This window comes from Anthonomus grandis, chromosome 5 (assembly GCF_022605725.1).
Source record: "Anthonomus grandis grandis chromosome 5, icAntGran1.3, whole genome shotgun sequence".
Lineage (NCBI taxonomy): Eukaryota > Metazoa > Arthropoda > Insecta > Coleoptera > Curculionidae > Anthonomus > Anthonomus grandis.
Window position 1 is genome coordinate 26842694 of NC_065550.1, and position 24872 is coordinate 26867565.

Sequence of the window (24872 nt, forward strand, 5' to 3'; positions counted from 1 at the left end):
AACAAATTAGCCAGAATAGCCCTTTCACGACTTATCGTCAAATTCAGATAGAATTACAGGCTCTAGGGATTTGTAATGTGTCCTCAAGGACTGTAAGACGAAGGTTGGTAGAAGAGAATCTATTTGCACGTAGGCCTGCAAAAAAAACCATTGCTTTCAAAAAAGAATCGCTTAGCCCGATTGGAATTTGACAAAACATGAATGGAAACGTGTTTGCTGGAGCGACGAATCGAAGTTTAATTCCGATGGAATTCAATATGTTAGACGTCCTTCTGGCCAGCGTTTGAATTCCAAGTACACAAACCCCACAGTTAAGCATGGAGGTGGATCAGTGATGGTTTGGGATTGCTTCTCAGGTTATGGAATGGGCCAGTTACATCGCATAGAGGGCATAATGGACAGGTTTATGTACAGGGATATTCTCAGAGATGTTATGTTGCCCTATATCGAAGACAATTTACCATTGAGATTCCAATTCCAGCAAGATAATGACCCGAAGCATTCCTCCAAAATTATGAAGCAATTTTTCGAAGAAGAAAAAATACCAGTTTTAAAATGGCCATCCCAGTCACCCGATCTTAATCCCATCGAAAATTTATGGGAAATTGTAGATCGTGATATTAGGGATACAAATATTCAAATAAAGATGAATTATTCGAACGGTTGCAACAGAAATGGAAAAATATTGGTTTTAAACTCATAGACAATCTTATTGAATCAATGCCACGTAGATGTCAGGCTGTAATAGACAATGATGGGTATTTTACAAAATACTAATATTGTAGATGGTTTAGTTTGTAATTAAAAAAAAATACTTTTAAAAAAAAAAGAGTATTGGTTATTTTTTAAATTTGTCTATCTACTTTTGTCCAGCGTATATTTAGTTATTTCTTGTTATTTACCAAATTAGGTGATTGTTTCTAAAGAATGTATTATTATTTTTATACATGTTTATGTTGCCCATAATATACTGAAATATCTTTATTATAGAATTTTTATTTCCTTTGATTTTTTTAAAAAACCATTTGTCTATCTACTTTTGGCCATTACTGTATATCTAACAAATATGTGTTTTTTTAAGAACTACAAATAAAACACAATAATCAACAATATGCATATTTATGCTTTATTTTTTTAAGGAAAATAGTAAAAAGCGCAATAACTAAAAATTTTAAAAACAAATACAATAAACAAAATTATTAATTAATAAAAAAAAAATAAATGGCTAAACTGAATACTGTAGATTTAGATGGAAAGTTTTTTATCCTTCTAAGCAATAAAAAGATTTAGTACTCATACAGACCCAATAAGCTCTTAAAATGTAAATATCCTATGTTAAAACTTAAATGCACACAATATAAAATCTCTTTTGAGAGCCAAATGTGTTTCAGTGCTTTTTCCCCTATTTTTAAAAATGGAATATGGTAATATCACAAATTAATAAAATTAAAGCAATAAACATAATTTTAACTTAATAGCTTAGCATCTGGATTCTGCTAGGGACCAATTAACACTGCGAAAGAACGGATGCGATTTTAAGTGCTGGATCCCATTGGATTTGCTTCCTAACCTTTCCTGTGGCTCATAAATTAATAACTAAAACCCACGAAAATGTTTATACCTAATAAAAATTTAATTCTAACATACAAACCTGCTTTAATAAAGACTTTCCTTCAATAGAGACATACTTAGGTATAATTAAATGGGTATAACTATTAATAGATGTGTGTACTCTGCTTAAAGGCTAAAATAAGTATGTGTAAATTATAAGAAAAATTAACACGATATACATACGATTCCCACTAATAATTCATATAATATGGCCCCAAAACTCCACCAATCTACTGCCTCTGTAATATCCTCGAAACTATAAACTTCAGGGGCCAAATCTAAATTTAAACCTCTCGAGTAGAGGTCGCATAATTCCTTTACGTTGCACATGTAAGTTAAAACTAAGTTGTCGTTTTCATCTATCAAGAGATTGTTTATACTTAAGTCCCTAAAATAAATAAATAAAATTTTTATATTAACTAGACTTAAGTGTTTAATTCATTAAACTGCACTGATAAGTAAAAATGACTTGAGAAACATTTTTTAAATTAATTTGTTCAGTTGGTGATATACAAGATGCTAATCAGGGACTATTCTCAATTAATAAATAGAAATAGAGTTGTATTATTAACATCAAGTTCTGAATATTTTTCTTTTTAACATTCTTCTCAATATAACATTGTCTTGGTTTATTTCCTAAATAGAAACAATATCTTGAATACAATAACATGAAAGTTCCTTGAGCATATTTATATAATATCCTTAAGAAAGTTTGTGGAAGAGACATTTCAAAAAATACGACAGGAATCTGCTTAATTTATTCTTCTTCACATTCCTAGAACATCTACGTCATGTGTTAAAGGAGGGAGAGGACAAAGGATTGTGATTAAAGTTGATTTGTATTTATTAAGTGCTTAATAAACATAATAAGCCTATTGACTGTTTTATGCATTTTAACAATTAAAGAGAACTCTCACTATGAGATGTCCGTATGTTTCGTGTCATACCAAAAAGTCAGCCAACGTAAGGGTAATCCAGACTTTTTTTTAATACACTATATGATTTTTGCGTTGTTTTAGTGACCCGGTTATAAGTTTGCTTCTCTTTGCTTTTCTCCATCTAAATGCGCTGGAAAACGGCAAAATTGCACTATAAAATTCCCGGAACTATGAAAGGCATTTGACTGCTTAGACAGAAATATTCTTTTTAAAAAGCTCTGGTTTTATGGAGTTAGAGGACAGTAGTCTCTCAAGTTATTTAAATCGTGTTTAAAGTGACAGAATTCAGCAAGTGGTTATATATAAGGAAGGTGCTTATTATAAATCAGAGATATCAGAAAGTGAATTGGAACTGCCTCAAGGCAGTATTCAAGGACCAGTGTTGTTTATAATTTTTTTAAATGATATAAATAATATTAAATCATCCTAATTTTTTCATTACAGAGTATGTGGATGTTACAAATTTGCCAGTGGTCTGCCCAGATTTTTCTGAATAAACTAAAAATGCAAGCATAATATTTTCATCAATTGATTTATACAAAACAGGCTATGCCTAAATAAGAGTACAACTAACACAATATTGTTTACTGGTCAAAGCACATTTCATATTTTTGTAATAACATTTATAAAATCTGTTACTGTTCGCGTACAGTATTAAAATATCTGAACAGCTTTCAGGACCCTGCACTTTGCAAACTTTGAAAGAACAATAAGATGCCATAGTTTTTTGGGATAGGAGCTCTAAGGTACAAAATATTTTTGTAATACTGAAACGTATTCTAAGAACAATTGAATCAGCATTCAATTATGTAGACATGTTTTTAAAACAAAGGATTTGATTTGTTTTTAAGAACAAACAAAAAATTCAAAATCTCAGCTTTAATCATAATTATAATACAAAAACCCAGTGCCTTACTTACCCACAACATAGATTAACACTGTTAATCTGAGGTGCTTATTATATGGAAATACGATTATACAGGGTGTCACAAAAGTAGACGTCCAAACGAAAGAAGGCGATAGAGGAAGTTATTTGCAATTAAAACAACTGTATATATTTTTATCCGTTACCTTATTTAATGCAGATTTTCATACAGTCAAGCATTTTATGATAAGAAACATGCTTTTTCAAATAATTTCGATCGAAATACCGTTGCTTCGTCGCGTGGGTTAGTCGCTTCGTATTTTGTCAATAAGTTTATGTACCTTCTGTCAGATTTACACTTCACACTTTTATTACACTTCAGGTTGTTTCTCTTTTAGCAGTTTGTGGTGTTTTCAGTCCTTTGCTACTATTACAAGTAAACCTTCACAAAGTTGTCAACTTTTTGTAGTAAATTTGTTTCTGCCAGCGTCACTTAAAACTTGTATGATAAAATTAAACATTTTGAGAAATTATTTTTTTCTTACTAGGTAAAGAGACAATTACGCATCCAAATCATATTCAGGAGACAGTGCAGTCTTTAGGACTACACTTGCCCCAAATAACAAGCAAATAAATTATGATATTCTTGCTATACATTTTATACGTAATGCATGAAGCGATTTTTATAAAAAATAAAAATCAGAAAAACGGTAATAACTTTTAAACCATAAACACTCCGATAATTATATATACGGTTGTTTTGATTGGAAAGGACCTTCTCTACCGCTTCCATTCATTTAGACGTCCACTCTAGGCATTGGTTTTAAAAGTATTACCATTGAAAAACATTTTAAACAGAAATTAAATAAGTATCTGATCGATTTAGAGCCTTATAGCATTGAAGACTCTTAATCACTTATGGAATTTTGAAATAAAGTAATAAATACAAAAAGAGTCTAACTCCTATGAGATCTAAGGAAGAGATTAAAGATTACCTGAATAACGAAGAATTTTATTCATATTCTTATCATTGTCATTATATGTTAGTGCTTAATTTAATTTTGTATTCTAGTCATTTTTCTTAATGTACTAACTCTATGTATTACTTTTCTTTATATTTATACTTCGGTGACTTGTAAAATGCGTTGATTATATGTATATTATAAACAAACATTTGATTTTAAATATATTTAAAAAAACAATCAATGTTTCAAACTAACCTGCATATAACACCCAAACAATGCAATTTGTCCAACGCAATCAACAATTGCGAGCACCATTTCACGATAACCGCTTCCGATATAGTACTTCTACCCTCGAACTCATCGCAAGACTCAAAACTCGAGACATCGCTCAAAGTTCGACCGATGGAATGTCTCATGGGCGAAGCCTTGGTCCCCTCCTCGCCAGTTTTACTCTGACTTAGCAAATCATTAGTTCCAATATCCTCGATTGGCTGGTCTATGATATTCTTAGGTACGTTTTTATCCGGTAAAACATCGGACATGTCAATTTTCTCAAAACTACCGCTGTCAAAGTCGTTCGTGTTAGTTTTCTTTGTCGGAGTACTTTTTGAGCCTCTGTTACTCGCGTAATCGCTGAGCAGATCTGAGAAACTCAGCTCGGATTCGTTGTCCGATTGGTCATGGATTTTTCTTAGCAATTCTTCGTCTTTTTCTGTTGTCACGGATTTGTTTTGGAGGAGGTCTCTTAATTTAGTGCCACTGGAAACAGAGAAAATTTTATAAATAACAGTATAGTCAATCTGGCATTAAAATCGTGTCGTGAAGTAAAAAATTGTAAACGAAATATCAAGCTACTAAACCTGAATTAAAACACCCAAATATATTCTCGATATTAAGGATTGAGGTATATTGTCGAAATTGAGGATAACCTGAAAATCGATCAAATCGAGTAACTAGAACCCAAACAAAATGTATATTTTCAGCATGAAAAAACTCTTCTATACTGACTATCAAGCAAATGAAAAATGAACAAATGTGCATTATAGAATGTGAACCAGAGACACATAAATGTCTACTAGCTCAGAATGATCAGAGAGTCTTTGTAAACTTTTTCTTTTGCAGAGTTTTCCAATACTTTTCGGTGCTGAAATTATTTATCAAGCAGTAGCGAACATGATTACAAAGCTGAAAGTTGCAAATATAGGAGAAGATTACTGATAAGATTAAGATAATTCAGAAAAGTCATCCATGGTTCTCTAAGATACTTGCATCCTTTGGGATGGCGACAATGAACAGCTGAGAGATTTTTCAAAATTTGTGATTTCACTACACGATAAAATAGGATTTACTCTAGAAGTTGAGAACAATTCTCGCCTTTATTTTTAGACCAAAGATAATAAGACAAAATAACTTATGACTTATGTTTGAAATCTTTAGAAAACAGGTCTTCTACAGATAACATCCAATTTGATTGCAACAGTCCAACTAACCACAATTCGCTATTCTATAGGTTATTTAATGTCCCTTTATCACGAGAAGCATTTAATAAGGAACTCTCTATTATTAAGTTAATTGCTAGAAATAATTTATACCCAATCAGTATATAATTAAGTCCATCACCAAATTCATTGCCCGTTTGTAAATAGGTACAAATTATAATACAATATAATTTAGGCAACAGAAAAATCTGCGAGATAGACTAATGTCTTATTTTAAAAATATCTCGTCTCGGCTATCGAGGATGTTTGCGCCGTTAGATGTCATTCGTGCTCTCTCAACCACAAATACTTTTAAAACGAACCTACTTATAATTAAAGATAAATTCTATACCCTTTATTATCTTCCAGTGTTTACAAAATTGAATGTCCGAAGTGCCTAGAAATTTTCACAGAGAATCAAAGAACATAAACATAAGTTTTTTAAATACCTTCATACAGACATAACTGTTTCCAAATCTGCTTTTCCTAATCATTTGTTGGCCGAAAAACATTAATTTCCACCGGAGGTGGTATGAAATTTTTAACATGCATGTGATAAGGGTAAAAAACTGGATCTCTCGAGATATTTTTAAGAAAACAGTAGACAAATAATTTTCATCATGTAGTACCATGTCTTGGGTAGTAACCAATGCCATCTATTTTTGTTATTTTAACATAGCGTTAATGTCCCACCTTAATTGAGTTATCTCTAATTTGTGTCAGTATTTAATTTATTTATTCATAGATATCACTAGCCATTCCACTTATTTATATTTTAACAACTATTAGTTTTTTTGCTAGTCATTAAATGTTTATATTGTGTTGAACGTCCGGTAAGTGTTCTTTTTTAAGTTTTATAATTTGGGGAAAAAGATGAGCTTCTCTATTATAGGTCTAATAATGCCCTTAAGGCAAAATATGGCACCATAAGTACCGCATTAAAGACATTAACTCATACTGTAGAATTAGTTTTTATTTTAACCTGATATAAGGTGAATTATGCTCATAAAATCAAAGTATCAGATAAAATCATCAAAACTTACTAATACGAAACACATGTTTTGATTATTTTTATCCCAATTTTTGAGAAGCGAAAAATAAAAATAACTTGAGCATTGCAACCATTAAAGCAAAAAGAGAAGTAAATTATTCTACATCAAAGTAGTGTATAAAAAATAAAGTTGATTTATTGAATGTCATTGTCCTTATCATTTTCAGAGAATTCTAAAGTTGATTTTCTGGCTAAATCGTTGTATAGAAAAATGTATAAAAAACAAAAAATGGAAATAATTAAAACAATTTGTTTTTTAGTAATTTATTTTTGTAACTTATGACACCTCTTAACTTGGTTGCATATTTTTGCTATATTCGTAAATTGTACAAATCTTAGTTTTTTATAAAAAAGTTTAATAAGGTAAGTCTTTTGTCCACAAATAAAATGCCAATCCTAATTTCAGGAGTGATGAATTTCTGCAAGTATTCTTGCCATCATCAGACTAGAAAATTACTTAACATGTTATACTACACAACTAGGTTACATTGACTCCTCTTCAAAATGGACCTTTTCCTTAATATTAACGTTTTAGTCCATATATTTTTGCTGTACGACTTTAGAAAATAAAATTCAGAATTCCACCAAAAAACGACAAGGAAAGTGAAACAAACTTTGATTTCTTGAGTTATCGATTGTAATGAAATAATAAACTTACATTAAATATAATCATACCTGCAAAATTCCAAAACTAAAAATAGAGCATTGTCACTGTTATAGTGATTGACTAGCTTCACCATGTAAGGCACATTTTCTGGTAATATTAGATGAGTATTCAGGAATTGTACTGTTTTATGTATAACCTTTAAATAAAAAAAATTTAATACTTTTGAAAAAGTATAAAAACAACACAAACCTTTATATAATAAAGCTGTTGTTGTTCAGAGTGAAGGGCTAACATACCAGTAGAAGAAATAATTTTTATAACTTTATATTTATATAGATTGTACAGTGGTCCCTTCATAACATTTGGTTTTTGCACAGGTTCTTGTTGCTGCAAACCAATTAATACTAAATAATATGTTTGCCATTAAAATTATCCTTACCTGTAATTGTAACTCTTTAACCTCTGGAGCCAAATACATATTATAAATCCTTTCAGCTCTAATTAAATATTTCTCAGTCTTATATCTCACCATTTGCCTTCTATCATAATCAGGATCATCTATAAAAGATTGTTATTTCAAGTTTAAGAAAACAGTTTTTTAGTTACCTTTTCCTCCACTAATCAAAATATCCACAGCTGTCTTGTATGCTGCAAAAGCCTCTTCATAGCTCTTATCATTTTCCAGTTCAATGGCCATGTTTACATGCATAGAAGCATTAATCAAGTACTGAGTTGATTCAGATGATAAAGAAGGTTTCACAGGGGAATTCTGTTCTTCCAACAGTAATAAACTGTTGTCCACATTTGAAATACTGATTTGATCTGAGGTTTTTGAGCATTGTGAATTTATTGAGGTCATTGAATTTGGTTTTTTCAGGCTGGTTTTTGAGGTTGAGACCTGAAATGAAATAATGATTCATTGGATTTATCTCATTCATCATTTAGACCTGCACAGTAGAGCTGGTAAAAGAATCAGTATCACTTTGTTCATTATCTGAGATATTATAAAGTTCTGGCTCTTCAGGTAGGTTTAGGTTGGCTCTAATAGCGTTAATGTTGCTGTTTAGATGATCTACTGGAGTCAGACTGGACTAAAAATGTAAAATTACCATACAATTTTAGGAGAATTGTAATAAATATAGGACTTACTCCAAAGAAATTTATGAACACAGGTGAAGTGAATAGTGAAGAATGCTTTCCAATGTATTCTAGAAAGTTTAGGATGCCTCTTTTTCTTTGGTTTATTGTTTCTTCATCATATCTAAAAATTTGTTAGAATACCCATTATATAAAAGAATGTACCTATTTGACATGTTTTTCTGGGTTCAAGAATCTAATGGTGCATTTGCAAAGGAAAAAAAGAAAATATCACAAAATGTTCTTTTTCAAGAGCAATTAGAGCCCTTTATGAAGTGAGGAGTTGTGAATCTTGTCGGCATCTTTTTGTGCAAAATAAATTCATGACCTTTGTTGCTTATATATGTTTGAAACAGGCAGTTGATTTGGAACTTGTCTTATATACAACTTATGGTTGCCAATTCCACATTCAGAGCATGTGAGAAGTTGTTTTATTTACATGAGTGAGAAAATGTTCAATCATCTTCCTCTTTGAATAAGAAAAATTACCTCTTATATTATAATTAAAAAGATTATTAGTTACTAAGGCATATTATACTTTAGACAAGTTTTTTAATGATGTTCTGTCCTGGTTACCAGATATGTATGTGTGATTTTGAAAAAAAAATTATTGTAACCATTTTGCTTTCCAATGTCTATAAGTTTAAAGTTTTACAGACTTAGATTAAATAAGGCTTTATGAATAACTCTGTTTAGGGCAATAAAGCTACTTTTTCAATTTTTCTCTTTTTACTTCTCCATGATATGATTTTAATTTGTTTATATATGTATACTATGTTTTTAATTGTTATTACTTTGTATGTCTGTGCCACCAAATTTGTGGTGTTTTTATTTGTCCAATATTATGTCACATACAATTTTGTTATAGAATTTTTTTTTTTATCTTGACTTAAGCCATACTTGACAATTTAAAAGTAGCTCGGTAGATTTGTAAAAGTTTAGCTTAGTCCATGAAATATTTTATTTTTGTGACAATAAAGCATATTTTGATTTCATTTGAATTTAAGTCACCACTTTTTGAAAACTCTGTATCCTAATATTGATGTTACCTCTTAAATAAAACAGACTTTGGTAAACTAGGAAGATCTTCCTTGATGTTGCACTTTTTTTGCAACAATTTAATTTCCTTGTGCAATTTTTTGAAATCATTAAATCTTTTCCACACTATCAGTTTGGTTACAGCATCCGGACATGCTTCTGGGTAAAGCTAAAATATCACAGTTTCAAGAATTGATGATTAGTAATCAAAAATCAAAGTATTTCAACAAATAAACATAATCATGCTTACAAAAGAAACAACTTTGTATAAAGTAAATCCATCTTTATGTTTACTGACTTCGGGAATATCGAACATTCTCACCCAGGACACCCATGAGTCTATTGGCGAATTTAAATTCATAATTGTTTTTATTTTTTAGTCTTTTATTACCCGAAATTGTATTAATTATTGACTGGTATTAATTCAAATAATATAATTAATAAATTTCATATTTTTTTTAAATGTACAAAAAACAAATTTATTTATGGGGCATCAACATCAAACAGCTGATTGTCATTAACTCTAGGGAATTGTTACTTTAAATTGTTGGTAGCATTGGACTATTTTTTTGACCAAGTTGGTCATATGGCACCGTTGGCTACATTGAGTTGAACTTTAAAATCAGAAAACTCCTAGAAAAAAAATTTTTTTTTTCGAAAATAAACATGATTTTACTCCAAAAGTAAATAAATCAATTAAAAAAAAGGTGTCAAAAATTTGTAATTACTTGAGACACATTTTTAAAAAAAATATGTTGGTACCCCTTCTGAACTAACATCCCTAAAAGTTTCAGATCTAACCTCAAAAATAATTTTTCAAATTCAAAAATCAAAATTTTAGCTAACGTCCGCACCTTATTTGTACACCATCTAACGATGCCTGAAACTTCGCAAGAACTAAACATAGACGTTTCCAATGAATTAATCTTGACCCCATTTACCGGAGCCTCTTTAGTAAACGAAGTGCTAAAATGGTTACTTTTCCAAAAATGCCAGATTCCTTATGGCTTTAACAGACTGAAGCATGTAGTAGAAAAACGAAGAAAAAACCTGCAAGAGGACACTGGACCTAAAAAGCACAATTTCAAATATGAAAATCATTTTAGGACAGTCTCAACGGCTTATGATAGTTTAGATTTGATCATGCGAGGAATAAATAAGGAGTTTAGTGCCGAGAACAATACTATTCAGGAAGTAATGCTAGTTTTTGGATCCAGCACTGTTTGCCCCAAGGAAGTGTTTAGTATTGTTATACCAAGTTTAGCATGGGGACATATGGAAAGGAATCATATAAATGGGATTAATAAACATGTCCAAAATATTTTAAAGTAAGTTTTTTAATAATAATCTTAATATTAATACTTTTTGATATGCTCACAGATGTTATTGGCTTTAACAATTTCCAAGAACATGCCCTTATATAATTGAATGCTTTGAAGTCTTGAGACAAAATAAAATAAACTTTGAGGGAGTTTCCGATTATAGAAACTTTTTGGCTAGTTATTGCATGTTTAAACTAATAAACTTAATCAAACATTTAATAAGATTTCTGTACATTCTTTGTGTAGTTTTATTAATTGCATAATTTGTCTCTGTTTGGAGCAAAGAAATTTACATTTTATAAATTTATTTGGAGATTATATGTAAGTGTTTATTAATTATGAGTTGTAAATTAGGTAAACTTAATCATTTAACTTCTCAGTATCCTAAAAATTTTTTCTGAACCTGCTCTATCTAATCTCTATGAATTCAAATATTATTTTCATACTCTAAAATGAATCTTATAAGAGAGCAACAGTTATCTCTAAAACAATGAATATCTTTAAATACATAAAGATTACATGAAACCGAGAAGCTTAATTGCTTTATAATTTGAATTAAAATGATCCTTGAACCTCAAATACAGGTCAAAATATACACCTTAAACCATTCTGACTGCCTCTATAAAGCTATAACATTGCATTTATTTAATTTTGAATTCAAGCCATTTGTATTGGACCAATCTAAAAGTCTGCTCAAATTATCTTATAATAATGTCTATAAATAGATATGAGTCTAGACCTTGAAGTAATTTGTATATAAGAGTATATTATTATTTACACATTTATAATTTATTATTAAAAAACACTAATATAAAATTCAATGGTCACTGATAAAAGCTCATTAATTTTTACAACTCTAGCAGTCCAGCCATATTCAAAAACTAAACTAGCTCTGACTCTTAATACGAAAATAAAGTAACAAAATGAATGACTTAACTTATTTAAACAAATAATGAATTTGAGAGTGAAATCTTACTAATAACAAGTTATTTACTAGTATTAATACTAAATAGGTAAGGAGTGTAATTAAATCAATTCTTAAAGAATAAAATTTGGAAACAGTGTATCTACTCCTCTACCAGATATTGACCTCATGAAGTGCCACCCTAGTTATAAAAAAAAATGTATTTGCATATTAACCACATAAGTATTTAGCTTTTTTGTATTATATATTTTAACTCTATAATTTTATTAGATACATGCTCATGTCTACTTAAGTTAAAAGTCATCAGAGTGCATAATTTGAATCCTAATTTTTTCACATTTTTATATCTAAGAGAAGAGAAATAAAATCATAGTAGAACATTCTAAATGTGACATTAGAGGTAATACTACTAAAATTAAAATAAGTAAAAATCATATTATAATCTTGCAGGAATCTCTTCCACTCTCAAACCTGGATGGACTCAATAGATGCCACAATACCTTTAACAAACACATATGTTTACTTAAAGAAACAAATATTAGTAACCAGTGACTTTACTAGTGAGCCATTTGAATTTTGTGAACCTCTGCATATTTCTTCCCATATAAAACATTCTAAGTGTGTTATCAGTTATGTGGAGAGTAAAAGAACCAAATGTTGTGAATTGAATATTTTTGATGATGGTACTATGCCTACTGAATCACTTGTGAAACTCCAAGAACCTGAATCGGGTGTTGAAGTGGAAAAGCATGTAGTTTGGTGTAAGGCTAAAGAAGTATTGAAAGGATTTAAAGAGTGTTATGAAAATAAAGTTTCTGTTTGTGAATTATGGTAAAAAAATTCTTTTTAATTTCTCATTATTTTATTGTAAAGAATAATTACATTTTATATATGTATATAAGGTATAGGTACTTTTTAAATATTGAAATTATTTAGGTAAATTTTTGACTGAATCAGATTATATTTACAGGCCCTTTTTATAGAGAACTGATTTACTTTTATTATATATTTCATAATTATTATACTACTGTAGGTCTCTTAAAAAATAAATATACACTATATAATTTCATTGTTTTATTCAGCAACAGTTAATAAAGCTTTCATTACTTACTCACATACAAAAATACAAAAAAGTAACTAACAGAATAAAGAAATAAATAACCTTACGCTAGCCTAGTAATTTCAAATTATAAATAATTAAACCAATAAATTCACAGTTAAGAATGTTTTAAGTTTTAAAAAGTTTTATTTGAAATACAGCCTCATTTCTTACAAGTATCAAAAAACTAAATCACAGAGTACACAACAGGATTTAAAAGGAAAATAAATCTCTCTAATGCAATCCCAAGTTCAATGCTTCATCTGTAGGGGATTCTTTGAATAGGTTGGAAGATAAATCTATAGCCACATAGAGACCACAAAGTAATAGAGGGCCTATTAGAGCTCCCTCTACTCCTAGGCAGAATATACCGCCTGCTATAGCAAGGCCTGTTAGGTATGGATGACCTCTGAAAATTAAGATGTTATAAATATTAATATTTTTTGGGTTTTATAATAAACCAGTAAATACAAGGAATATTAATATTCCTAGGGGGAAACAGAAAGGCTCTTATGATGTTCCTGTAAGTATCCAGGCATATTCAAATTTTCTTGGAATACTTACGGGCTTATTTCAGTATTTGGTTGAAAAAACCATATTTTTTGATTTTTCAAGACTATTCTCACTCTAAGAATGTCCCCACAAGGTCCCAAAAAATAAGTTATATTCAGTATTTTCTCTTTACATTGTTTTTGCAACTTTTTATTAAACATATTGAAAGTCAGTTTTCATTAAAATTTCTCGAATCAGCAGACTTAAACTTACCCCTTTATTTCACTATAAATCGTCGTGTCCACTATAGAGGTGGGTAAAAACTGGAATCCAGCAAACAAAATTGCTGCTATCCACCTGTCTTGAGACAGCCATAAGTCCAATATTCCTGGAACGCAGGCCCAGTAGGTGCCCAAAAACGGAATGGCGCCCAAAATTGTGGCGAATGCTATTAAAAAATATATACATACAAAATTGCCACATTTCTTAGGTCAGGCCCCACCTGAAGACAAGTAAACGATTTGTACCCCAAATAAATTATGTATAAACCAAGTCCACATGCCATAAAAGGCTGCCATTTTAAGAGACGCTGAGAAAACGCTGTTTATGGCAGCTTCTAGGGCGTGTCCAAATCGTTTGCCACTTGGAGAGAATCTCGTCATTAGCTCCACCGGTTTGTAGTTGTTTTCGCTCGAGTTTAATAAGTAGAACAGGGTTGTTAAGAACACTACCTGCCGTAAAGACAGTTATTAGATAATAGAAGATTATAGTCATTTTATTAACCTACCAAATTCAATATGAAATTAAGAACGGCAGTTCCACCACCTAACACGATCGATACGCATGTGGTAAACGAGCGTACCACTAAACTTAAGTTTCCTATAAGTATTTTCCATATCGATTCGAGAAGTGACATCAGAGTGCCCACGTTTTGTTTGGCAAAGACGACTATTCCATTGATGTTAAAGATTTCTTAAAATGTTAACTACCATTATTATGATGTATACCAGACAAAAAAGGGTTAAATACATATACAAGAATTAATTAATTTCTTCCTTAAATTTCAGTAATTAAAGCCTGATGCAAATACTAATGTATCCATATTATGATTAACACAATGTAAATTCACAGCCTGAACCATTCTCATTAAAGGTTAAATTAGGTAAACTGTTTCAAGTACTATACAATTTTATTTTGAACCGAAATTTAGTAAAAACATAATATAAATATATAGCTTGATATTATTACTGTACATTACTAGTAAGCCAAGAAGAAGCGAATCCTTCAATTTTATCAAATGCCTTGCTAAAATTGGTGTATATACTTGACAATGTGTCAAATAAAATTTATGTATATTGTAGAGTATTCAATAAGATTGAAATCGAAAAGAGAGAATTAAGAAGAGAAAATGATCGTTACTGATTAATTTTAAACCAGTTTTTACCTCTCAACTTTACTCCAAAAGCTTCACTCACTAAATACACAAAAAAAACGACACAGTCGTTATAGAGAATTATCGTCCTCAATTAAGCCGCACTTTTTCTAAAGTAACCGAGATAGCATTGTGGAGCAGATTCTATGCATTTTTTTATTCAGGACTACTGAGTGACTCTCAGTCTGAGTATCTAAGAGGTAGATAGAGTAATGGAAAGTGCAGAAAATACAGTTTTGTGTACAAGATCTTGGAAGCTTTCTTTTGGAATTGTTCAAAGCCTTGGAATGCCGAAATCACATGTATTATAAAAAACTGGAAAGGTATGGAGTGAGTCCTGCCTTGTACTGGGTTCGACCGTACGTAAACTCATCGCAGTAAAAGGATTGTCATCGAAATATGGGATGAAAACCATTTGTCACACGTATATTACTGTCTATTTTTTACGTAAATGACATATGGTGGCTGGGATTCTGAACAACACACAAACTGATGTAACCTTGCCTATGACACAAACTTGCTGGTCATAGGGCAGTACCTTATTTGACCTCCTTGAAATATGTAGTGGTCAGATTAGAGGTAGCGCAGAAAACCCACTTGGTGTTAAATGAAAACATGAGGAACTCTTCATGTTTTAGGGAAAAGCAAAAAAACAATGGGTTTTTAATAGAATATGCATAATATGAATGAATATTAACCTTAGAACATTGAAAGGCCTTTCAATGTTCTAAGATATTAACAATATAAATGAATTTACATAATATATCTTTAAACTGGTTTTATAAAGGTTATTAATAGACATATATGAGGAATATTAGAGTCCCAATATGAACTTGATGAAAAGAATTTATGTTTTCAGATAAACAAATGGCTTATGGGACATGCAGTTGAAGGCTCTAAGTAAATGCCCAAACTTGGCATGAATGTGTTCTTTAATTTCAAAAGCATCCATAATGATTATGATACACTCTGTAAATCCAATAATCTGTTCAACTAATTGGCAATGATTATTTTCCTGTTTAACGTTATTTGTAAAACAGGAAGGCAACTGAAAAAATCCGCTTTATTTTTAAGGATCTAAAAATGGTTTCATGTGATTTTAAACTATATGTTAAAATAGGTATAGTTCCAAAATTAATCTTCTATTTTTGCCTTCTAGTCTAGATCCAAAACTGATTATTTTTTAGACAATTTTAAAACTTTGCTTATCACTAGCATTTAGTTTTAAACTTATTCTTGTTTTGATGTAAGTACCTTTAGTCTCCCTGTTTAGGGACGTCAGTGTTACAAATTTTTATGTGTTTAGTAGAGTGAACACTAATTATTTAAAAAATGACGTTAAGCAACATTACAGGTTTCAAACAAATGAGGCGTTCAGTTGCAAAACTGCTTAAATCCATTTTTATTCAAAAATGACATATGTGTGGCGCTGTCTTCTTTAAGACGTTTGACATGGGATGTCAAATTTATTTGGCCACAAAACTTAATAAATCCCAAAGAAATTTCCTTCGAAAAAGTAGTAACGGTAGCAAAACTTTTTTAATCCTATGTAAATAATGTTTCAAAACTGTTTTAATTCATTAATCTGCAACGTTTTCAAAACTCTTTTCTTCCATTTACACTTATACCACAGTAATAATACGCGGAATCAAAACTGTTTTGTTCCGCGAGATCTTACAGACATGTGTTCCACAAATAATATTTTTATGGTTTAGATTTGTTTTGACTGCGGTATAAATAGGTACGTTGATTTTGTTTGTGCAGTGCTTGAAAGTTAATTTGTGCTGTTTTTGTTAAAAATTTGTTAATATAAAGAGTCTTACACACATTGTGATATGGAAGACTCATTTTGTCTTGCTACACCTGGTAAAGGCCGAAAGAAATTGCGAAATCCATCAAACTGGAAGAAAGTAAAAGATAAAGTTCAAAAAAAAAAGTTCAAATTTTAAATAAATTTTTTAATAGTTAGGTAGGTAGGTACTTAATTTTTTTTTATTGCAGGTATAATCCTAAAACTCTACCTAGACACACCAAATGTCATCATAAAAAAGTACTTTTGCCTGTGAAAACTTGTCTATGCAAGATATTCGAAGATTTCATGAAAAATTCTACGAAAATACTACGAAAATTGCGCAAGATAACTTTATTCTTAAACATACAGAACCAAATGTTTCAAAAAGGCGTCGTCCAATAAAAGGAACTCGACATAATTCCGTTTCGTTAAAATATTTTATTAAAACTAAAGATGGCACTTTCCAGATTTGCAGTAAAGCCTTTTTATCTATCTTGGACATTTTAAGGTTTCGGGTGCAAAATATAGCTAAAAATTATTTGATTGACACTATACCACCCAAAGAAAATAGAGGAGGGCATAGGATAAGTACAAAATATGCCGAAAGAAGAGAAAATGTAAAAGCATTTATTTTAAAGTTAAAATGTGTTCAGTCTCACTACACGAGGAATAAATCTCAACGACAGTATATGCCAAGTGATCTATACATAAGGCAGTTGTGGAAAATATACTGTGATGAAAACACCAGATTGGCTGTAAAATATGACTATTTCCGTGAAGTATTTACAAGGGATTTTAATATTAGCTTCAAGAGTCCTGCCACCGATGCTTGCTCGGAATGTATAAGACTTAAAAGCTTAATAAGTGCCGAAACCAACAGGGATAATAAGGCAAAGCTAATATGCATGCTACGTGTTCATAATCTAAAAGCAAAGGCATTTTATGAAGCACTTAAAAAACCTGAGAGAAATACTTTTGAGAGAAAATTATCCTTCGACTGTCAAAAAAATATGGTATTGCCCCGAGTCCCGGATCAATCAGCTTACTATTCCAGGCAGCTCTATCTATACAATTTCACAGTATGTGAAGGAAATTCCAATGACAAACAGACTAAGGAAAGTATCACTTCATACACTTGGACCGAGAATGTGTGCACTAAGGGCTCAAATGAAATATCTTCACTAGTTAATCATAAACTTTCTATGGTAAACTTGACTGATGTTACCTCAATCAACCTTTTTTGCGATGGGTGTCCTGGCCAGAACAAGAACGTAACAATGATGGGTATGCTGATGTATTGGCTGTATCACTCTAACTCTACAGTGAATGAAATTATTGTGACATTTCCTGTGGTTGGTCACTCTTTTTTACCGGCGGATCGTGTTTTCGAATTGAAAAAAGAGTTAAAAAAAGAAAGTTATAGTTCATCCTGATGAATATAGGAAATTTTTTTCCGAGTTTTTAACTGTGCTTGATATCGAAAAAGATTGTCAAATTTTTAACTGGAAAAAAGCTATAGAATCGGTTATAAAGCCACCTGGGCAGTGGCATTTTAAGTTTGCTCCATGTAAAAGAATTTCAATTTTAAAGAAATGGAACTCAAGCAGTGTTTGTAAAGGGGGAAGTAAATTACAAAAGCGATTTCGGGATATACAAGTCCGTTTTGAGAAAAGGAAAAACCTTGGCTACCTTAAATTTGGAGCCTCTTCCTAAGGAATGTGCAGTAAAGCCAGCCAAGCTTAAGGATGTGGATGCTTTATTAAAAAAACATTTTGGTTTAGAGTGGAGAAACATTGAAGAGGTCTATTTAACATTTTATAAAAAAGTAATTGACAACGCCATTGAATCACTTCATAATACAGAAGTTGAAGAAGAAGGAATGGAACCCATGGAAGAAGACGATGGACTAAGAATTTAATTTTTAAGTTTCATTTAAAAAAAATATATTTTTCTTTTAAATTATAAACTTTTACTTATTTAAAACTCCCTAAATCCTACAGATACTGAAACAAAACTTTTTAGTTCCATGGTGCGGTAGCTGCTATATCCCTATTATTTTTGTCCATAACTACTTCTTTTAAAGAAAAATGTACTACTTAGTAACAAATATTTAAATAAACAGTTGTCATAAATGTGTATTTTCATTTTAAACCACAAAAATTTGTTCTTACAAGAAATCCGAACTTTTTCTCTTCTCCTGTAAAATTGGTTAGCACGGATTTAAAGAGTTCTGGAATTGGGCGCCTCAAATGTCGATCAATCAAAATTTAAAAAAATATTTAATTCGAAAACTAACGATAAAGCTGCTATTTTTTTGTACAAACATGTTTGTAGGCATATATGGCTGCAATCCTGCATGACCTAGGGAAAATAATTACGCCTTATTTTTTATTAACGCATTTCTAGGATCTATAAACTTGCTTTCATAAAATAGCCATTTTTTTGTTATTTTTATCTGAATTCTAAACCTAAAATTTCTTTTAAAATTTTATTTGAATTCCTGTTTCAGAAGAAGCCTTATCAAGTTATGAATGCTATTTAAAACAGAAACTATTAACATTTGATAAAAGGAATTAATGTTAATGCCAATGGATTATTTGCAATCTATATGGAAATCTTATTTTTAGTTTCATACTGTCAAATGAGTTCTTGAACACCACACTAAAAGTTTTGGAACAACACTATATTATTAGTCATTGCTCAGTGATAAAACAACAATAATGAACATCAGGTATCATTAACTATATTTTTAATTTATTTAAAACGGGGCTTTTAGATAAAACCCCTCCCGAGAAATTTAAAAGAAAATTCGTAGACGTAAAGCCTTGACGGCTCACGACAAATTTTTCGAGGAATTTTGACCGCTATAAACGCCCGTTTCAGAAACTTAGTGGTTTTATAAAGGGAGGTGCGCCATCTTTTGGTGATAGAGAAAACTATGTCACTATAATACTATATAGTCTAATGTTCTCAAATATATAAGACAGCTATTCAAGAAAAATAAAGAATTCCTTGAAAGAAACTACAAAAATACACTTTATCTGAATAATATTTTTTAACCTACCTGGTGATTTTTGTATGTCGTTAACAAACGCTTGCCACGACGTCATAACTGCGTCTTCCGTAACTTTGGGTCCCATACTATCGTTTTTCATCATCCACGATTGGTATATACGGTCCCACAGTTCCAAAATTTGTTTTTCCAATTTTTCTGATTGAGCTGAATCGGCGTCTTTTACTATACTTTTTACCTAAATACATCAGTTTATTGAAAATAAACAAAAATTCAGAATTCACTTTACATAAGTGAATGACTTAAAAACTAACCTATTGCAATACATCCTGTAACAAAACAATGCAATTACAACATATCAACATTAGATAAACCATCTACTAAACTATGAACCTATATTTTACTACAACGGACTTCACCACCGTATTAAAATTATTCTGACAAAGATACAAAAATAGCCACTTGAAAGTTAAAGATTTTTAACCATTGTGTCCAACATTTATAGAACTCTTATTTTAGGAAAACCAATTTTAACAAAATTAATTCACGATTATTTCTGATCCATTCAACTACACTAATATTGTTTCTTTCTATGCACCGTCCTGCAATGCACCGGTAGAAAATTAAATATTCTTGGCCTCACAAAAGAAATGTGCTGCTGACAGGCCGAAAAGTCCACAATGTTTTAAAAAATATGTTAATTTGTAATTTCGCAGAGGGTTAATTATATAAGTGTTACTATTTTTCATGTACTTGAATATAGTTCTTAGGTAGACTTCTCTTATTTTCAGGGCCTCACCTTCCACAAATATACTCAAAGAAGGCAATCTTTTTGTTTTTTTATACCTTTGGTAGATTTTTGGGATATATTAAGTTTGATAAAATTTTGCTGCAGGCACCCCAGATTTTTATACCTTAATTCTTTAAGAGAGATTCAGCGGCATCTTTCTACTTATATAGTCAATATTCAAATTGTATTTCAAGTTCCTGTCAATATAAATTCCCAGGTACTTGTACCCTACAACCAATGTGATGTAGTTTTCTGCCAAGATGCTTTTGACCATGATTTAGCTTTTACCAGTATTACAGTGTCATCAGCATAACATATAATGGTCTTTTGTCTCTAATAAAGTTATTTCTTTTACTTGTTGAGCGCAATCAGTTACAAAGGACTTTAGGGAACATGGCTGTTACTTAAATATCTATATCGCTTAATTTTTGAATAACAATACCTTTGGTTTTACAACTTTAATTAAAGTTATTTTATTATATAGATCTGTTAAGAACTGAATTCCATCTTCTATACATATTTTAATCTGAAATCCAAATTGATCATCTAACAGCAGCCTATTACTTTCCAGATGTTTTTCTAACTTAATTTTAATACCTTTCTCTAATAGTTTATTTACAGTACTAGTAATAGCAATTGGTCGATAATTTTCACTCACTCACTCGATAATCATAACTCTCTGTTTATCCCCTGCTTTAAATATTGGACTTATGAATGGAGTTTTTAAGTATATTGGGGTAAATGCCAGAACTAGATTTATTATATGTAATGAATACAACATAAAAACAGCAATCAGACAAATAAATTATTAAGAATTTTAAAACTTACGGCCTTAGATATGCCTTCTCGTCCATACTGATAAGCGTTATCTAATAAAGAGTCCATAGTTTCATTCCAAGTTGGTGGTAAAAGTTGGTGCAACTCTGGATTTTGTACCACTGTTTGGTTTATGGCATTGGATATCATTTGCAAAAGCAATATAGCTTCAGCATAAATCTAAATAAATACAAACAGAATAAAAGTAAAGTGCATAATTAAAAAAGGTTCTTCGACTTAAGACTTACCTGAATAGCAGTAAATATAGAGGCAGTAATCAAAAAGATAATTAATCCAACAATAACGACAATGCTAGCAACTGTGTCGATACTGCCCTTGATACAACCCTTTGCTGTAACATTTATCTTATGTACAAACTTATACAATCCCCTTATAGGAACTGGAACTAAAGCATCATGCCTCTCAACGCACCAGTCACTTACTTTATCGAAAATATCACAAGATTTCTCAAAAATATAATGCCAAACACCCAAGTAGGTGCCCAAATGTTTTATTATGTAGTAGAGTATTGGCAAGGGCAGTAAGGGCATAAGCATTATGTTTTTCCAAAACAGCATTACCAGGCAGAGCCACATAACTGAATATAAGTAAAAAGTACTTTCATAAGTAACATTACTTTCCAATTTTGGGTTGGAGTTCTTCAAACTTATCTTCCTGCTAATATTTGATAAATTCGAGGTTTTAAACCTGCCTGACATGAACTGAGGTTGGCTCAAAGATCTCTGAAATGTGGGTCTCATTTTCTTTTTACTTTTGGCAGGAGTCTGAACCAAATGGATTCCATGATTGGTAATAAGTACCCCAGTGGCAGGCTCTGGACTCTCAATTTGTGCAGTTTGTTTGGAATCACTGAAAAGTTCCAGAGTCCAAGGGTCCTCTGACCCTGAGGGAGATTCTATTCTGGAGAGGCTTGCTGTGTCACCTTTGGCATCATTAGTTACAGGATCATCTAATGGATCCTTAAATTTCACTTGTGGAGTAGAGGATTTTGGCTCAATTGAAGAATCCTAAAATATTAAATCATAGTTTTTTTTTGTCATAAGGCTTATTAGAAATTTGATTACTTTGGCATCAGTTTCCAGAGGCTCTATTTTATCTTCAAAGTCATCACTAATGTCTAAATCTAAGGGTTTGTCATGGAAGGCTATAGAGAGCAGTTCAGTGAATGATATTTTATGACCTAAAAGTGATCAGATTAAAACTTTGGGTCAAAATTCAAAAAAAAAAAATTTTAGATTAGAATTACAATATAATAATCAATGCATTAGTGCAAATGTACAATTACTAATTTGAAGTAACAAATAATTCGAATTTATCCATCTCACTAAGAGTGAAATACTTTTTTTACATGAAATCATTAATTTATATTACAATTTAATTTACAATACAATTTAATATTCCATCTAGGAATTTAAGGCAGTATCGTATCTTTTCATTACCATTTCATAGCGCCAATTATGCATTACATGCTCCTATTGAAAGAACTCTAAGAATTGTCAATACTAGGAAGGTTGAAATTTCGGGCATTTCCTTATCTAGATTTAAGAGTCAAATAAGAGAAATTGTTTAATTTTTTTTTTTTTTTTAGTGCAATACTGAATATTATACTTTAGTAGGGTATATTTTTAGTATTTTTAGAATTCTGTTATATTGATTTAAGTTATAAAACTATTTTCGGTATTTTACATTTATAAGTAGGCTTTATTACTGCTTAATAGTTAGTATTTTACTGTTAAGTATGGTTAGGTTCAATTGATTTTGTATTTAATTTACTGTTGTAATGGGGTTGATCCCGTAAAATAAATAAATAAATAACAAAAATAATTTAAATTTAATTTTCAACAATGCATCTATTTTTTTTCAATAATGCTTTGATTTGTTTTCATCAGCTTAGGTCCTACACAATATATGTATGTGTTCCTTGCATAAATTATGCTTGGATTTCTGAAGAATCCCATGATTTTGAACAACAATAATTATTTATTATAATGATTGACTGATAAAAAGGTTTTTACCCAAAATCTTATGATTGATTTAATCTAGAGTTTAGAGAACAGGCCACTCTCCTTGAAAACTACATCAGAGGGATATTTTTGGTTTTAAAAATATTAAGTTTAAAATCCACCTTAGTACTATAATGCCCCTGTGTCTTTCCAGATATTGTGATAATTGTTTTTTTAAGTATAATATTCTCAAATGAGATTTTTACTTTTCGAGCATCAAAAAAAGAATTATAATTGCTTACCTGCTTCATTCATAGTAGAATATGCTTCATAGACCTCAGATATAAATCCACCAAAAAACACAATTTGTAGAATAATAAAGACTGGCATCTGAATGCTGCCAAATTGACTAGATAAGCAACAAGAGCCCAGTAGCCAAACCACTGTAGAAGCATAGTGAAAATGAACATTATTTTCTTGTGTCCAACACAAGAAAACTATAGAAATATAACCTAATAAAATGATAGAGACCTGAAATACATTGAATTTTACTATAACATATGAGAGTTTTGTGATGCTTGATTACCAGAGTCAATGTACAGTTACTTATCACAAAATTCAGACTCCTATAAACCCAAATAGCACTGGTCGATAATACTGAAATCACCACAGTTGGGGTAAAATTATAAATCAGTACAGCAAGAGGTATTACAACAGTTATAGTCAATATAAGTTTAATCCTTGCATAAAGGAACTCCCCAATAATCTCAGAGACATCATTAAAAATATTTATTGGCAGTAAAACCAACCCTAAGACTGCAGGTGTATTTGTGTCCTCAAGCATTTGAAACCAGCTTTGAAATCTATCCCTTAAGGATCGTTTTAACGGATGCAGGGCTGATCCAACCAATATTGCCCACATTAAGGGCTTTACAAATGGCTCCAATATCCAGTACAACCCGAATGCTGCGGCACAGCATAAGAATAATAAAAACAGGGCCACTGCGTTAAAAACTGCTTGTTTTACCGGTTTGTCTTGCCCTTGGGGAAGGCTACCGATCACCCCGAAGATGGTTTCTAAGGGGGACCTGTGATCCATTTTTCTATGTGCTTCTGAAATAAAATGGTTAAGACAAAAGTTTTAAATAAGGCTAAAAATAAACCGCTGCAGAAATACTAACGGAAGATCATGGAGGCATGCGGTAATAGTTAATTTTAGTATCAAGGTCTGATTACTGATTTCTTAATCAATTTTAAAAATAATTATTTATTTGTAAACATCAAAGAGTTAACATATAACCTCAAAAAACAGTTGATCAGTGACAGATAGGGATCAAATCGTTTAAGGCGCGTACAGACATGAGCAAAACTTGGTTTCGTAACAGCGTCGCGCAACAATTTTTTGTTACGCATGGAAGTTCGGTGCTCCGATAAATTATCGTGTAATAAAGTATTGTCGTATAACCTATAGTTCAAACAAAAACCTAGACAAAAAAGACGTTTGTGGCAAGCGCAATTATACGCTAGTAGAAATGTA

The 24872-nt window shown here is 30.9% G+C and overlaps 3 protein-coding genes across 5 annotated transcripts; 1 reads left to right on the forward strand and 2 right to left on the reverse strand.

Moving 5' to 3' along the window:
• Positions 1–1103: 1103 nt before the first annotated feature.
• Positions 1104–10192, reverse strand: LOC126736700 (ribosomal protein S6 kinase delta-1). 2 transcript variants are annotated; one of them, XM_050441198.1, is made up of 12 exons: positions 9941–10192; positions 9702–9859; positions 8665–8776; positions 8469–8606; positions 8122–8413; positions 7955–8073; positions 7765–7902; positions 7584–7711; positions 4635–5138; positions 1795–1999; positions 1652–1744; positions 1104–1596 (listed from the first exon to the last, which is right to left on the reverse strand). In XM_050441198.1, the coding sequence occupies exons 1-12, from the start codon at positions 10049–10051 to the stop codon at positions 1480–1482; spliced, it is 2115 nt and encodes a 704-aa protein (XP_050297155.1). In that variant the 5' UTR covers positions 10052–10192; the 3' UTR covers positions 1104–1479. The 2 variants fall into 2 exon arrangements, with proteins under 2 accessions (XP_050297155.1, XP_050297154.1); XM_050441197.1 differs by having other exon boundaries at positions 8463–8606.
• Positions 10193–10478: 286 nt separating this feature from the next.
• LOC126736344 (uncharacterized) lies at positions 10479–13001 on the forward strand. The gene is made up of 2 exons (XM_050440659.1): positions 10479–11018; positions 12388–13001. Exons 1-2 carry the CDS (start codon positions 10567–10569, stop codon positions 12770–12772), a joined length of 837 nt encoding a protein of 278 aa, XP_050296616.1. The 5' UTR covers positions 10479–10566; the 3' UTR covers positions 12773–13001.
• Positions 12999–24647, reverse strand: LOC126736343 (transmembrane protein 245-like). 2 transcript variants are annotated; one of them, XM_050440657.1, is made up of 11 exons: positions 24517–24647; positions 23922–24448; positions 23638–23866; positions 22457–22572; positions 21620–22399; positions 21384–21551; positions 19817–20003; positions 14312–14500; positions 14031–14255; positions 13802–13976; positions 12999–13445 (listed from the first exon to the last, which is right to left on the reverse strand). In XM_050440657.1, exons 1-11 carry the CDS (start codon positions 24524–24526, stop codon positions 13271–13273), a joined length of 2781 nt encoding a protein of 926 aa, XP_050296614.1. In that variant the 5' UTR covers positions 24527–24647; the 3' UTR covers positions 12999–13270. The 2 variants fall into 2 exon arrangements, with proteins under 2 accessions (XP_050296614.1, XP_050296615.1); XM_050440658.1 differs by lacking the exons at positions 14031–14255; positions 14312–14500.
• Between the last annotated feature and the right edge of the window lie 225 nt (positions 24648–24872).